The sequence below is a fragment of the Leptonychotes weddellii genome, chromosome 14 (genome assembly GCF_054177405.1).
Source record: "Leptonychotes weddellii isolate Sample4059 chromosome 14, ASM5417740v2, whole genome shotgun sequence".
NCBI classification, from domain to species: domain Eukaryota; kingdom Metazoa; phylum Chordata; class Mammalia; order Carnivora; family Phocidae; genus Leptonychotes; species Leptonychotes weddellii.
In genome coordinates, this window is record NC_138382.1 from 25690483 (window position 1) to 25706305 (window position 15823).

At 39.0% G+C, this 15823-nt stretch overlaps 1 protein-coding gene across 3 annotated transcripts in view; it reads left to right on the forward strand.

The window, feature by feature from the left end:
- The window catches only part of HABP4 (hyaluronan binding protein 4), a 39825-nt gene that overhangs the window by 14728 nt on the left and 9274 nt on the right, over nucleotides 1-15823 (forward strand). For all 3 annotated transcript variants that reach the window (XM_081802946.1, XM_081802947.1, XM_031034003.2), the window contains one exon: nucleotides 6395-6478. In XM_081802946.1, coding sequence (XP_081659072.1) covers nucleotides 6395-6478 — 84 coding nt within the window. The remainder of the gene's footprint in view (nucleotides 1-6394; nucleotides 6479-15823) is intronic.

The following is a 15823-nucleotide window of genomic DNA, read 5'->3' on the forward strand; positions in this document are numbered from 1 at the left end:
CATGATGAATAAAAAAACAAATGTAAAGTCAATTCTGTTATTACAGTTCAATTTATCTTTGCTTTTTAAAAAACAGCTTGTGTTGTGATACTTTTTCCTTAATGGGAGATGAAAAAGTGCTGGGGTCTGTATGTAGAGTATGAAATATTTCTAAGGGATATACTTATAGTGACTAATTTTAGCATTTCCCTGAAAATGAAATTTCTTTTGCTGGGACTGGTTGTTTTTTTTTTTTTTTAAAGATTTTATTTATTTGACAGAGAGAGAGACACAGCAAGAGAGGGAATACAAGCAGGGGGAATGGGAGAGGGAGAAGCAGGCTTCCCGCGGAGCAGGGAGCCCGATGCGGGGCTCGATCCCAGGACCCCGGGATCATGACCTGAGCTGAAGGCAGACGCTTAACGACTGAGCCACCCAGGTCCCCGGGACTGGTTTTTTTAAAGTAATAATCCTGTAGGATTAACGCTAACATAAAAAGGAAAATTTAAGATCATGTGTATTAGAACTCAAATTGTGTCTCATTGTGCTGTGATTTCTAATCTGTAGGTTGTATTTAGATGTGATGGTATATAAATTGATGTTTCAGAGCCTTATTTTTCTGGCACAGTTATCACCAGCCTGTTTGTTCTCTGCACACTCATTATTGTGGAATGTTTCCATCATTTTCTAAAAGTTTGATATGGTGTATTCTTGTGTATTGTGAGTCATTTGACACTTGTAGGTTGAGAATTTTTTTTATTTTTTATTGAATTATAGTTGACATACAATATTGTATTAGTTTGAGGTGCATGACAGTGATTTAACAATGATATACACTATGAAATGCTTACCACATTAACTGTAGTTTTCATCTGTCACCACCATAAAAAGTATTACAGTATTACTGACTATATTCCCTATGTTGTACTTTTCATCTCCAGGACTTGTTTATGCCCCTACTGCAACTGCCCGTTTGTTCTCTGTATTTATGAGTCTTTTTTTCTTCATTTGTTTTGCTTTTTAGATTACATGTGTGAGTGAAATCACATGGTATTTGTCTTTCTCTGTCTTACTTCACTTACCATAATATCTTTAGGTCCATCCATGTTGTCACAAATGGCAAGATTTTATCCTTTTTTATGGCTGATAATATCCCATTGTACATATATAGGACATCTTTATCCATTCATCTGTCAGTGGGCACTTAGATTTCTTCCATATCTTTTTTTTTTATAAAGGAAATTTTTTTTTAAGATTTATTTATTTATTTATTTGACAGAGAGAGACACAGCGAGAGAGGGAACACAAGCAGGGGGAGTGGGAGGGGGAGAAGCAGGCTTCCTGCCAAGCAGGGAGCCCGATAAGGGGCTTGATCCCAGGACCCTGGATCATGACCTGAGCCGAAGGCAGATGCTTAACGACTGAGCCACCCAGGCGCCCCTGATTTCTTCCATATCTTGACTATTGTAAATGTTGCAATAAATAAAAGGGTGCATATATCTTTTAAAATTCATCTTTTGGGGATCCTGGGTGGCTCAGCTGGTTAAGTGTCTGCCTTTGGCATGGGTCATGATCCTGGAGTCCTAGGATCAAGTGCCGCATCGGGCTCCCTGCTCAGTGAGGAGTCTGCTTCTCCCTTCTGCCCCTCACCCCGCTCGTGCTTTTGCTCTCTTTCTCTCAAATAAATAAATAAAATTTAAAAAAAAATAAAAAATAAAAAAATAGAATTCATCTTTTGGGGCACCTGAGTGGCTCAGTTGGTTAAGCGTCTGACTCGTGATTTTGACTCAGGTTGTGGGATTGAGCCCTGCATCAGGCTCCATGCTTGGTGGGGAGTCTGCTTGGGATTCTCTCGCCCCCTCTGCCCCTCTGCCCGTCTCCCCGCTTGTGCACGCACTCTCTCTCTTAATTAATCTTATAAATAAATAAGTAAATACATACATACATACAATTCATCTTTTCATTGGGGGGTGGGGTAAATACCCAAAGTGGCATTGCTGGATCATAGGGTAATTCTATTTTAATTGTTTGAGTAACCTCCATACTGTTTGCCATAGTGGCTGCACCAATTTATATTCCCACCGACAGTGCACAAGGATTCCCTTTTCTCCACATCCTCAGCAACACTTATTTCTTCTTGTCTTTTTAATACTAGCTGTTCTGACTGGTGTGAGATTGTATCTCATTGTGGTTTTGATTTTTGCATTTCCCTGATGATGAGTGATGTTGAGCATCTTTTCATGTATCTGTTGGCCATCTGTATGTCTTCTTTGGAGAAATGTCTAGTCAACTCCTCTGCCCATTTTTAAATTGGACTGTTAGGTTTTTTTGGTGTTGAGTTGTATGAGTTCTTTATATATTTTGGATATTGACCCCTTTTCAAAGATCTTCTCCCATTCAGTAGGTCGCCTTTTCATTTTCTTGATGGTTTCTTTCATTGTGCAAAGCTTTTTATTTAGTTTGATGTAGTCCCAATAGTCTGTTTTTGCTTTTGTTTCCCTTGTCTGAGGAGACAGATACAGAAAAATATTGCTAAACAGATGTCCAGGAGTTTCATACCTATGGTTTGTTTGTTTCTTTCTTTCTCTCTCTCAGGGATTTTATGGTTTCAGTTTTTACATTCAGGTCTTTAATCCATTTTGATTTTATTTTTGTGTATGGTGTAAGGAAGTGGTCCAGTTTCATCCTTTTGCATGTAGTCGTCCAGTTTTCCCAATACTACTTGTTGAAGAGGCTGTCTTTTCCCCATTGCATGTTCTTGCCTTCTTTGTCATAGACTAGTTGACCATATAAGCATGGGTTTAGTTCTGGGCTCTCTTCTGTTGCATTGATCTATATCTTTATTATTGTGTCAGTACTATACTGTTTTGTTATTACAGCTTTGTAGTATAGTTTGAAATTTGGGATTGTGATCTCTTTAGCTTTGTTCTTCTCTCAAGTGTGCTTTGGCTGTTTGGGGTCTTTTGTGGTTCCATACACCTTTAGGATTGTTTGTTTTAGTTCTGTGAAGAATACCATTGGCATTTTGGGATTGCATTGAATCTATAATTGCTTTGTGGTGGCCTGGACATTTTAACAATGTTATTTCTTTCAATCCATGAGCATAGAGTATCTTTTCATTTATTTGTGTTGTCTTCAATTTCTTTTATCAGTGTCTTATAGTTTTCACAGTACAGGTCTTTCACCTCCTTGGTTCAGTTTATTCATAGGCATTTTATTCTTTTTAATGCAATTGTATATGGGATTGTTTTGTAATGTCTCTGCTAATTCATTATTAATATATAGGAATGCAACAGATTTCTGTATATTCATTTTGTCCTGCAACTTTACTGAAATCATTTATTCTAATGATTTTTTGGTGGGTAATTTAGGGTTTTCTATATATATTATCATGTCATCTGCAAATAGTGACAGTTTTATTTCTTACCTATTTGGATGCCTTTTATTTCTTTTTCTTGTCTGATTGGTGTGGCTAGGACTTTTAGTACTATGTTGAATAAAAGTGGTGGGAGTGGACATCCTTGTTTTGTTCCTGATCTTAGAGGAAATGTTTTCAGTTTTTCACCATCGAGTATGATATTGGCTATGAGTTTTTCATATATGACCTTTATTATGTTGAGGTATGTTCCCTCTATACCCACTGTGTTGAGAGTTTTTATCATGAATGGATGTTGAATTTTGTGAATTGCTTTTTCAGCATCTATTGAGATGGTCATATCATTTTCATCTTCATTTTGTTAATGTGGTAGGTCACGTTGATTGATGTACAGGTATTGAGTTCATCCTTGCATTCCTGGGATAAATCCAATATGATCATGGTAAATGAATTGAATGCTGTTTGCTAATATTTTGTTACAGATTTTTACATCTATGTCCACCAGGGATATTGGCCTGTAATTCTTTCTGTAGTGTCTTTTTTTTTTTTTTTTTTTACTTCAGTGTAAGGGTAATCCTGGCCTCGTAGAGTAAATTTGGAAGCATTTCTTCGTCTTTATTTTTTGGAATAGTTTGAGAAGGATAAATATTAACTCTTCTTTAAATATTTGATAGAATTTACCTATGAAACCATCTACTCCTAGAGTTTTTTTTATTGCTAACTCAATTTCATTACTAATAATTGGCCAGTTACGGATTTTTTATTTCTTCCTGTTCAGTCTTGGATGATTGTTTGTTTCTAGGAATTTATCCATTTCTTCTAGTTGTCCAGTTTGTTGGTGTATAATTTTTTGTAGTAGTCTCTTATGATTCTTTGTATTTCTGTAGTGTCAGTTATAACTTATCGTTCATTTGCAATTTTATTTATTTGGGTTCTCTCTTTTTATTTTTTTTTTCCCTTGATGAATCTGGCTAAAGGTTTATCAATTTTATTTATCTTTTCAAAGAACCAGCTCTTAGTTTCATGGACCTTTTCATTGTGCTTTTTGTTTCTATTTCATTTATTTCTGCTCTGATCTTTATTATTTCTTTTCTTATACTCACTTTGGGCTTTGTTCCTCTTTTTCTAGTTCCTTTAGGTGTAGAGTTAAATTGTTTGAGATTTTTCTTGATTTTTGAGATAGGCTTGCATTGTTATAAACTTCCCTCTTAGAACTGCTTTTGCTGTGTCCCAAAGATTTTGGGCCATTGCGTTGTTGTTGTTGTTGTTGTTGTTGTTTTTAAAGATTTTATTTCTTTGAGAGAGAGAGAGAGCACAAGCCAGGGGAGGGCCAGAGGGAGAGGGAGAAGCAGGCTCCCTGCTGAGCAGGCAGCCTGACCCCAGGACCCTGGGATCATGACCTCAGCTGAAGGCAGTGCTTAACCGACTGAGCCACCCAGGTGCCCCTGGACCATTGTGTTTTCATTAGTCTCAAGGTATTTTTGATTTCCTCTTTGATTTCTTTGTTAACCCATCGGTTTTTTAGTAGCATGTTGCTTAGCATCTACATGGGTGTGTTTTTTCCAGTCTTATTTTTGTAATTGATTTCTGGCTTTATATTATGATCAGAAAAAGATGCTTGATATGATTTCAGTCTTTTAAATTCATTGAGACCTATTTTATGGCCTAACATGTGATTTATCCTGGAGAATATTTCAAGTGCACTCGAAAAGAATGTATATTCTGCTGTTTGGGGATTGTTTGTTCTATATCTGTTAAGTCCATCTGGCCTAATGTGTCTTTCAAAGCCACTGATTGATTTTCTGTCTGGATGATCTATCCATTAATGTAAGTGGGTGTTAAAGTCTTGTACTATTACTGTATCACTATTGATTTCTCCTTTTATGTCTGTTAACATTTACTTTATATGTTTAGGTGCTCCTGTGTTGGGTGCATAGATATTTATAATTGTTATATTCTTTTCTTGGATTGATCTCTTTATCATTATATAGTACTCTTCCTTGTCTCTTGTTAAGAGTTTTTGTTTTAAAGTCTATTTTGTCTGATAAAAATATTGATACCCCAGCTTTTTTTTTTTGCTTCTATTTGTATGATAAATGTCTTTTCCATCTCTTCATTTTCAGCCTGTGTATGTCTTTAGGTCTAAGTGAGTCTCTTGTAGGCAGAATACAGATGGGTCTTGCTTTTTTTATCCATTCAGTCACCTTACGTCTTTTATTGGAGCATTTAGTCCAGTTATTGATAGGTGTGCATTACTGCCATTTTGTTAATCGTTTCCTGGTTGTTGTTTTTTTTTTTTTATTTATTTTCCTTTATTCTCTTGCTTTCTTCGCTTGTGATTTGATGACTTTCTTAATATTATGTTTGGATTCTTTTCTCTTTATTTTTTGTGTATCACAGGTTTTTGGTTTGTGATTACCGTGAGGTTCATATATGACATCCTATGTGTTTAGCAATCTGTATTGTTGATGGTCGCTTAAATTTGAACACATTCTAAAAGCACAGGTTGAGAAATTTTATGGCCTCTGCTAATACTTGAAATTTCCTAGGACAGTAAGAGTTTTAAATAATTGTTCTTGTTTATTATAAGCTATTTTTAATTTTAGGCCATTCGTAGAAACTTCTTTTTCTAAAAGTACTTTTCACATCTTTCAAGTAATTTCAGTGGATTAGCAGTTTTCTCATTTTCATTTTGATGCAGATTACCTGTTTGTGTATATAATTACTTGAATGGTATTTACTTACAAAAAAGGATATTAAAATGTATTTTTTTTACTTTTAAAGATTTTATTTTATTTATTTGAGAGAGAGAGCATGAGAAGGGGGGATGGTCAGAGGGAGAAGCAGACTCGCTGCTGAGCAGGGAGCCCCATGTGGGACTCGATCCTGGAACTCCGGGATCATGACCTGAACCGAAGGCAGATGCTTAACCAACTGAGCCACCCAGGCGCCCCCAAAATGTATTTTTTTATCTTGCATATGTAAGAGCATTGATGTGAACATATTTGTGTGACCAGAATGATTCTCACTGCTTTTCAGTGACGTGGAGCAGACTGCACCAATGGAAGAGACCACAGCGGTGGAAGAGTCCCCCGGCCCCCTGGAGGAGGAATCTCCAGCCAAGTGGGTATTTTATTCCTTTTCCCCATGGATTGTTGGTCTTTTTCTCAACAATTCCTAAGAGTCCTTCACAGAGCAGGAAGCTCACCTTTTATTATATCACAGAAGGTTGATCTTGATATATTAATGAATAATCGAACTCATTAATAATTCAAGTAATCTAGTGACTGATTATTAATGATAATTAATGAGTTAAGTTTAGGTATTCCACCCAGTGCCCACAGCCTCTTTTCCATCAGCAGCTTGTACTGTAATTAATCTTCCTTTATCAGGACCCTCATCTTTTGTCCCTTTATTCTGAATCCATCCTCCCTCTTTCTTCATGGAGCTGACGTCCCTGATCCACTTCTAGCATCCTTGCCCAGTTCTTAAACTCCCTTGCCCTTGGATCTTTTGTTGTGCCTTGCTAGCAGAACCCACCTCCTGGATGACCACCAGCTGTCTGCCTTCTCTCTCCCTGCACCCTCAGGCTGAGCACTGCAGCTCACACCGCAGAGCCAACAGGAACCCCTGTAAGTTCTCAATTCCCTGCATTCTGAAACGAGCCCTCAACACTGCCCAGCATTCCTCTTTTCTTGCGCTCACTCTTTCTCCCGCTCTTTACAATGATCAATTCCATCCTTCGTGTCTCCTTAAAACCCTGACACTGCCCCCACTTTCCCCTCCCCGGCTCCTTCCCATACCCACACCGCCTCTTTCGTTTTCTGGATACAACTTTGCCTCCTATGTCACACAGAAATTGGGAGCCATCAGATGGGAACTTTATCATCTTTCCACTCTTAGAGGTACAAACCGGCCTGCACCGGCTTGCCTCCGAGCCTCCTTCCCTCGTGGGCAGATAGAGGCGCCATCTCTCCTGCCACTTGCTCAGGCTTTGGATCCTGTTCCTGTGGAGAAACCTCACACTGTCAGCTCCCTCCCTTTGAGGTATATTCACCTTCCTCCCCACTTTGGTCTTTATCAACAGTTTCAGCATGCTCAGTGTCACCTATTTTAAATCTGCTACTCTTGCCCCACATTCTCATTCAGCTACCTTTCTCAGCATTGTATGTACTCTTTCTTCATTTCCTCTCCTCTCACTTAAGCCTCACTTCACTCCAGGTCTGGCTCTGTCCCCATTGCCCTTCGGAAACAGTCACCACATGTCTCCACACCTAATAGATGTTTCCTTCAGCATCTTTCTTGACCTGTCAGAGCATTTGGCTTTATTGATTTCTTCTTAAGCTTGCCTTCCCTGGTTTCTGTGATATCTGTACTCTTCTGGTTTTCCTTCTGCCTCTCAGCGCCTCCTTTGCAGACTCATCCTTGTCTTTCTGGTCTTTTAAAATGTTGAGTTCTTCAGGGCTCTGCCACAGGCCCTCTTTTTAGTGTCCTTTATAGGATCTCATGCACCTCTGCAGCTTGAATCGTCATTTATGTGCGGACCCCAGACTATATCTCTGGCTCCCACCGTCAGCGTGGGCTCCGGGTGTGTGTATTTAGCTGCCTACTCGGGACACCTCCCCATAGACATCGCAGATGCTCCTCCTGCTGTACATGTCCAGGAGAAGTCCAGAAACCTCTGTCCTCATCAGGTGTTTCCATCTTGTGGAACAGCCCGTTGCCATCCATCCAGTTGCACAAATCAGAAACCTAGGAGTCATCCTTGAGACTTCCTTCTTCTCGACCCTCTTCCTTCCCCCAAATCCAGTCTGTCACCCTGCCCTGGTAATAGGTACCTTCTCATCTCCTCTCATCTCCACTCCTCACCGCCCTCTCATCCGGTCTTCACGGGGCTTTGTGCTTTCTCACCTTCGACCAGCCATTTCCACAGCACCGTGGCTTTCACACTGGCATTCTGGTCTCATGTCCTCACCCCTGGTGCAAGACCCCAGGGGCTTGCTGTTCTTTTCCCGCCCCTTGATCTGACCTGTACAGTCCTGCACGGTCTGTGCCCCTCAGAGCCCTCAAGTGCCGCTGCTCGGGTGCCTTCTGTGGGTGCAGCACGTGGCCCCATCTGGCGTTCGCAAGCACCTTTCTCCTGCCCCCGCCCCACGCATGCCAGGGTGCTGCTGCAAGTGCTGTGGCCTTTTTTTCCCTACCTCACTTCCAAACCCCTTCACTCTTCACTGATTTAACCCTTCCTCATTCTTCAGCTGCCGAGAGGCAAGGTGTCCAGTGGTCAAGAGCACAGACCCCTGGCCAGCATGTGGGTTCACGTCCCAACCCTGCCACGTACTAGTTTGGGCAGGTTATTTATTCTCTCTGTGCCAGTTTTCTTCATGTGTAAAATGGGAATAATAATAGTACCTACATCTTAGCGTTGTTATAAGGACTGGTTGGCTGTGTGCGCGTGCGCGTGCGTGTGCGTGTGTGTCACACGGGAGGACCTGGCATGTAGTTAATGCTGTATAAATATCTGCTGTCATTATTCTCCTTATTGCAAAAGTAAAATGCTGCAATGATTGATGATTATGGAAGCTGTTAATTTACTATTCGGAACAACTAAGAAATGTTTTGAATTAAAGAAATAAGTTAACAATATGAATATTTAGACAGCTAACTAAGGAAGTAGATTAAAGTTTATATGAATGTTGAGAAAGTGAGTTAACTAGACACCTTCAGGAAAAATTGTATCTTTTTTGAGCCAATAAACCATTTATACAAATTCAGGCTATGTAAGGCAGAATAATAGAGTCAATTATAGCATAACTCTAATCTATGGAATTGAGTGAGGTACTCTAGCTTTCATAATATTAGACAAAATAATTCAGTTGGCTACTCTGGAAGACAAAATAGTACTTAATGATTTGGTGACAGTCTCACGGTCTGCAGGGTCCTAGCAGAGCTAGCTGGCAGACCCCCCTCTTCTCTGCTGACTGCAGTGGACAGTGAGCGTCTAGTTAGAACTGCAGGAGCTGGGCCGTGGTGCAGGGGCATGGCCATCCAGTGGCCCACCGTGCTGTGAAGTTCTTGTTTCTGCACTGCCCTGTCAAACTTTAAAATTATCACAATAATACTATTACAGTTTTTTGATAATTTCAAAATTACGTTTGCATTTGAGAAGTACATCTGGTGACAGTGATGCTCTCTGATCTCCGCTTTATCCGAATGCTGATCTAACACTCAGGCTGATCTGACACCCAGCCAAAATGTATATTCAATGCACCTCTCAGTTTAGAACTTCCTGATAGATTAATTTAATGTACCCTCACTTATGTTCAGACATACACCCCAAAGAGCATATATTTTCCTCAGATTGGACACATTTTGTTGACAAATGTGCTATTCCCTTCCTTTTCTTCTTCCCTCCTTCCCCCTTTCATTACGGAAGTATTACGTGTTCCTTATCACAGGGTGTTCTCATGTCTGAGGATGCTTGTGATGACGTCTTGGGAGTATTTTGCTACAAGACTATAAGAATAAATCTAACATTTACAGAGCATTTGTTGTGTGCCAGGAGCTGCTCTAAATGCTTCCATGTCTTAACTCCTTAACCCTTTGCTGCCCCTCATTGAAGGAGTCGACACTGTTGCTGACCTCATGGGGAGACATAGAGGTGAAAGGACTTGCTAAGAATTGCAGAGCTAGCGTTCAAAGCGGATGTTGTTGGACATTCATGCTCTTACCTGCAGTGAATGGCAGGAATGGTTGAAAAGTGCCATTTACACCAATTTGCTATGAAGAACTGAAAAGGGGAGAAGATGTTGGTTGTGTGAGCAGAGGAGGGGCTGCTAGGGTGGCTGAGGACTTCCCTATTCAGTAATATGGAACAATGCTCCCCTCCTTCCTTAAAAGTAAAAAAGTCCTTGTATGGTGACTAACATAATAATAAAAAAAAAAGTAAAAAAATCCTTATGAAAAGAGAGTGTTGAGGAAGCATCATTACAAAATACCTGCAATGAAATATTTTTCATTATAGTTTGTTTCCAAGTATTTTTTGCTTAGACAGTGAAGATTGAATCTTCTTAAAGCCGGAAAACACCTCTTTAAAACATATATGGCAAATTTCTGAGGAGCTCACAAGTTTAGTATCAAATTCACTTCCCTTTCAGTACTTGGGAAAGAAGAGATATTGTTTACATGTTAGGTTAAATCCACTTGCCCTGGTTAAGTAGTCAATCAAGTTTTATTTCTAGAACCCACTTTTTTTCAGTTCCCTACACCCTTTCACGTATTGAGGTGAAAAGATACTGACTGAATGGATATTTGGACGTTTGGCGTTATGTATGTTTTCTCTGCCCACATCTTGACTGTCTTCTATCTGAGTGTATTTCTCTGCCCTCTTATTCCCTAAAGAGCACAGAGTTTGAGTCTGGGCTTTGGAGATAGAATGAGTGGATATGAAACATGGCTCTTTCATTTGTTAACATATGACTCTGCCTCAGTTTCCTTACCTGTAAAATGGAGCTATTAATTGGATCTAACTCAAGGGATTAATTATCATGACCAAATTAATGTAAAGCGCTTTGAATAGCATCTGGCACCTAGTAAGCATGCAGTAAATGTTAGCATTATTGCCTCATTTATTTTTAAATTAAGTAACAGTTGTTAAAACAGTTCTATTTCTTCTATAATTTCACCCATTTAGAAACAAATGTTTAACTATAAAATTTGCATATAGCATTATTCACATTACAAATCGTAGATTAAACCACTTTATATCTATAAGCAGCTTTGATGGAAAATCATCTCCCAAGATTTTTAATAATGTACCAAGAACTGTGAAGGTCTTTGAATTAGTCAAAAGGTGGGGGGAAAGGGGTGTTAAATTTAGAGTGATAGCAATTACAATGCTTTTATAACAGAAATATACCGCTTTCATCCCTCTGGAACTGAGGGATTAATTATACATCTCTTCCTGTTGAAAATCCAGTCTGCTAAAACTGCCAGTAAAAACTGCATTTGGTGCCAATTCAGATAGGAAATGGGATCTGCCTCACAGAGCTTTCATAGAATGTGTTTTTTGTAATTTGTAGTCAATAGAGAATGAGGTTAACGAGCCTGTCCTTGGTGATTTTATACTGCTCCCAACATGGCTTGTTGCAATGACAGATGGTAAGGGAGGATGCATCGGGCACATCTGTACATCCACTCATGAGTGGTGGCCCCAGAGTGAATGGGGGCAGGGCGATCACTTTCAAGGAGGGAATCACTTGCCACAAATGCTCTCTTCTGAGCTCCACTGTTTGCTTCACTTTGTGTATCACTTCAAGACTGCATCTCCCATATGCCTTACCCTTTTATGTTCTAGCCCTTCATGTTTAGATATGATGTTCTTTAAGACAAGCAAACAGAAAAAGTACTTCTTTTGTGGTCTTAACACAAAGTCTGTTCTTACTGAACTTTTTGGAATTTATTAACTTCTATTAGGTCATCTGAGTTATGAAAGAATCCTCAAATTCATTGCATCAGTTTTAGAAATCAGAACTAGATTATAGTCTGTAATCAGAATAGCATTATAGAAATGAGTTCTGCTGTAGGGGCGCCTGGGTGGCTCAGTCGGTTGGGTGTCTGCCTTCGGCTCAGGTCATGATCCCAGGGTCCTGGGATCGAGCCCCGCATTGGGCTCCCTGCTGGGCGGGAAGCCTGCTTCTCCCTCTCCCACTCCCCCTGCTTGTGTTCCCTCTCTCGCTGTCTCTCTCTCTGTCAAATAAATAAATAAAATCTTTAAAAACAAAAAAAAGAAAGAAATGGGTTCTGCTGGTTTCCTAATTCTGTCACAAGTAGCCTAAAGGACTTTCCCCTCATGAATCCTTAACATTCCTTTATTTTTGGATCTGTAGTAGAGATTATGTTGTTATAGAAGGATGTATATAAAAAATAGTATAATGAACCTCCATCTAAGTTATTCCTCTTAGACTTTTATCAAATCATGGCCATTCTTGTTTCATATATATCTACCCATTTCCTCTTCCCCCCAGGATATCATATCATTCTTAAATGTTTCAGAGTGTTCTATCTAAAAGTCTACTCTTTTTTTTTTTTAAAGATTTATTTATTTGAGAAAGAGAGAGAACGAGTGCAGGGGGAGGGGCAAAGGGAGAGGGAGAGAGAGTCTTAAGCAGACTCCCCGCTGAGCACAGAGCCTGACGCGGGGGCTCAGTCTCACGACCCTGAAATCACGACCTGAGCCAAAACCAAGAGTCAGACACTTAATCGACTGTGCCACCCTGGTGCCCGTAAAAGTCTACTCTTTTTAACTGCAATAATGTTATCCCATATCTGGGCAGTTTGTCAGTTTCCCTGATTGTCTCAAAATCTCTTTTTAAAACAACTTATTTGTTTGAATTAATATTGAAATATACATCTCAATTGGTATATCTCATCTCTTTTTAAAACAGTACTGTGGAGATACAGTTCACATCCAGTGGGTGACGTATATTTATTATGTACAGTCTCACAAGCCTTGACATCCATATATACTTGTAAAACCTTTACCACAGTCAAAATGATGAGCATATCCATCAACCCCAAAAGTTTCTTTTTATCCTTTTGTCATTCCTCCCTCCAGCCTCTTTCCCCCCAGGCAGCCAGTGATCTACTTTTTGTCACTAAAGATTAGTTTGCAGTTGCTACAGTTTTCTGTAAATGGAATCATCCATCATGTATTCTTTTTTGCCTATGTTCTTTCACTGAGCATACTTTTGAGATTCATCCATGTTGCTGCATGTATCAGTAGTTCACTCCTTTTTATCGCCCAGCGGTATTCCACCGTACAGATAGACTGCAGGTTTTTTATCTGTCTACCTGCTGGTCATTTGGGTTGTTTCCAGTTCTTGCTATTACAATTGAAGCTGCTATGAACATTTTTGTGTGTAAGTCTTTCTGGGATATACATTTTCATCTCTCCTGTGTAAATGCCTAGGAGTGGAATGGTTGGACTGACTCTAGGGCAGGTGTATATATAACTTTTTAAGAAACTGACAAACTTTTCTAAAGTGGTTGTTCCAGTTTTTATGATTTTTAGCCATTATAATAGGTTTATATGTCATTGGGGTTTTACTTTGTATTTCCCTATTGACTAATGATGTTAGAGCAACTTTTTATGGGTTATTTGCCATCTGTATATGTTCTTTAATAAAGAGTGTTGAAATTGCCCATTTTATAACTATTTTTTTATTACTGTGTTTTGAGAGTTCTTCATATATTCCGGATTTAAGTCCTCCATCAGGTATATGATTTGCAAATATTTTCTTCCAGTCCGTAGCCTGTCTTTTCATTCTCTCAACAGTGTCCTTTGAAGAGCAGCAGTTTTAATTTTGATGAAGTCTACTTTTTATCATCTTTATCTTTTATTGATCCTGCTTTTGGTCTCAAATCTAAGAAATCTTTGCCCAATTTAATATCACAAAGGTTTTCTCCTGTAAGTTTAATAATTTGGGTTTTTATATTTAGGTCTGTGATCCATTTTGAGTTGATTTTTTATTCAGTGTGAGGTGGGGATCAAAGTTCCCTTTTTTTCTTTTTTTGCATATGTATATCCAGTTATTACAGCATATGAAGCACCATTGTTAAAAATCAGTTGCCCAGGGCACCTGGGTGGCTCACTTGGTTAATCGTCTGCCTTCGGCTCAGGTCATGATCCCAGGGTCTTTGGATCGAGTCTCGCGTCGGGCTCCTTGCTCAGCAGGGAGCCTGTTTCTCCCTCTGTCTGCTGCTCCCCCTGCTTGTGCTCCCTCTCTCTCTGACAAATAAATAAATAAAATCTTTAGGAAAAAGAAAATCAGTTGCCCACTTATGTCTAGGCCTCTTTCTCTACTCTATGCTTTGTTCCATTGGTTTGTTTATGTTACACTAATATTACACTATCTTGATTATTCTTAAGTCTTAATCTATATGTTTTTTCTTTCCCTTGCAATTTATTTGTCAGAGAAACTGGGTCGTATGTTCAGAGTCAGAATTTTACTGAGTGCTTCCCTGTGGGCAATGGTGTGCTGGTAAATATTCAACATCTGGCTCTCTAGGATGAAAAAGCCTGGATCTGTTGCACTTGCTGGTTTCTATGGTGTAAATATTTCCATCATGGCTGATTTAAAACTACCAGTGTGTCATCTGAATGCAGAGTCGGAAAGAGATGTGCAATAGTACGCTATTATGTAACATTTCCACTATATACATACATTAGGTATAATTAACCCAAGAGCATAGATAAAGGTAAAATATAGTGAATTGTGATTATTTATTCCTTCACTTTAATATAGTTAATTGTAAATTTATATAATTTAATTTTTAACAGTGATTAAGAGCCAGCTCACAAAATTAGTGAAAATTTAACAATTGGCTGTGAGCCCGTTCAAACTGGTGCAAGCCAGTTGCAACACAGCATTGCTTGTAGAGTAGTTGAATGTGTTCTCTGTCCCCTGGATTTTCTGTATTCCCTGAAAATTAATAGTGAAAGTGAGAGAGGGTTGATCAAATTCAGCTTCAGCTTTTTGCAGGATTGTTTCATAGGTTTTGGAAGGCTGCTGGTCATCATTGCCTTGATGCATTATTCCATTAAGGCTGCACACTGGTGATAGTCGGATAATCTCATTCTTTTTTCACTTGCTAGCTGGCATGATCTGTAAAGAAACACTTACCTAGAACTAGTTGATTATAGTGAGGTAGAAGTTTGTTTAAGAAATGTAGGATAAATAAAAGGTACTAGAAGTACCTTTTAGAATAGTGAGTTGGTTCAGTTCCCTATCATACTTCCGAGCTATGAGTGACTTTTCTTAAGTGTCATTATGAACTTAGAGATTTAAACATATTTCGCGTGTTTCAACCCACTGAGTTTTTTATTCTTATGGGTTCTTTAACCCATTTTTTTTAGCTAGAGGGAACTTCTTCAAATTGATTCTTGATCCTTTACACACACTCAGTCATCTTTAATGGCTTTCTTGTGTTTTGGTAAGATGTGTTCTGAACTCATCATCTATACTTCCTACCCAATACAAAATACCTCACACACAGTCATTTTTCCAAAGAGAGCCATTTTCCTTTAATAGAATATGGGAGTTAGAGACCACAGTCTGAACACTAGGGGTGCTCACTGCTACTAGGTTCTTGATTGTTTCTAGGACATTTAAGTAGACAGAGCTAAGAAATACACACACATTTTAATTTATTTTTTATTTTTAAAATTTTTTTAAATTTTATTTTTAAATTCTATTTTATTATGTTATGTTAGTCACCATATATTACATCATTAGTTTTTGATGTAGTGTTGCGTGATTCATTCTATATAACACCCAGTGCTCCATGCAGTACATGCCCTCCTTAATACCTATCACCAGGCTAACCCATCCCCCCCCCACCTCCCCTCTAAAACCCTCAGTTTGTTTCTCAGAGTCCATAGTCTCTCATGGTTTGTCTCCCCTTCCGATT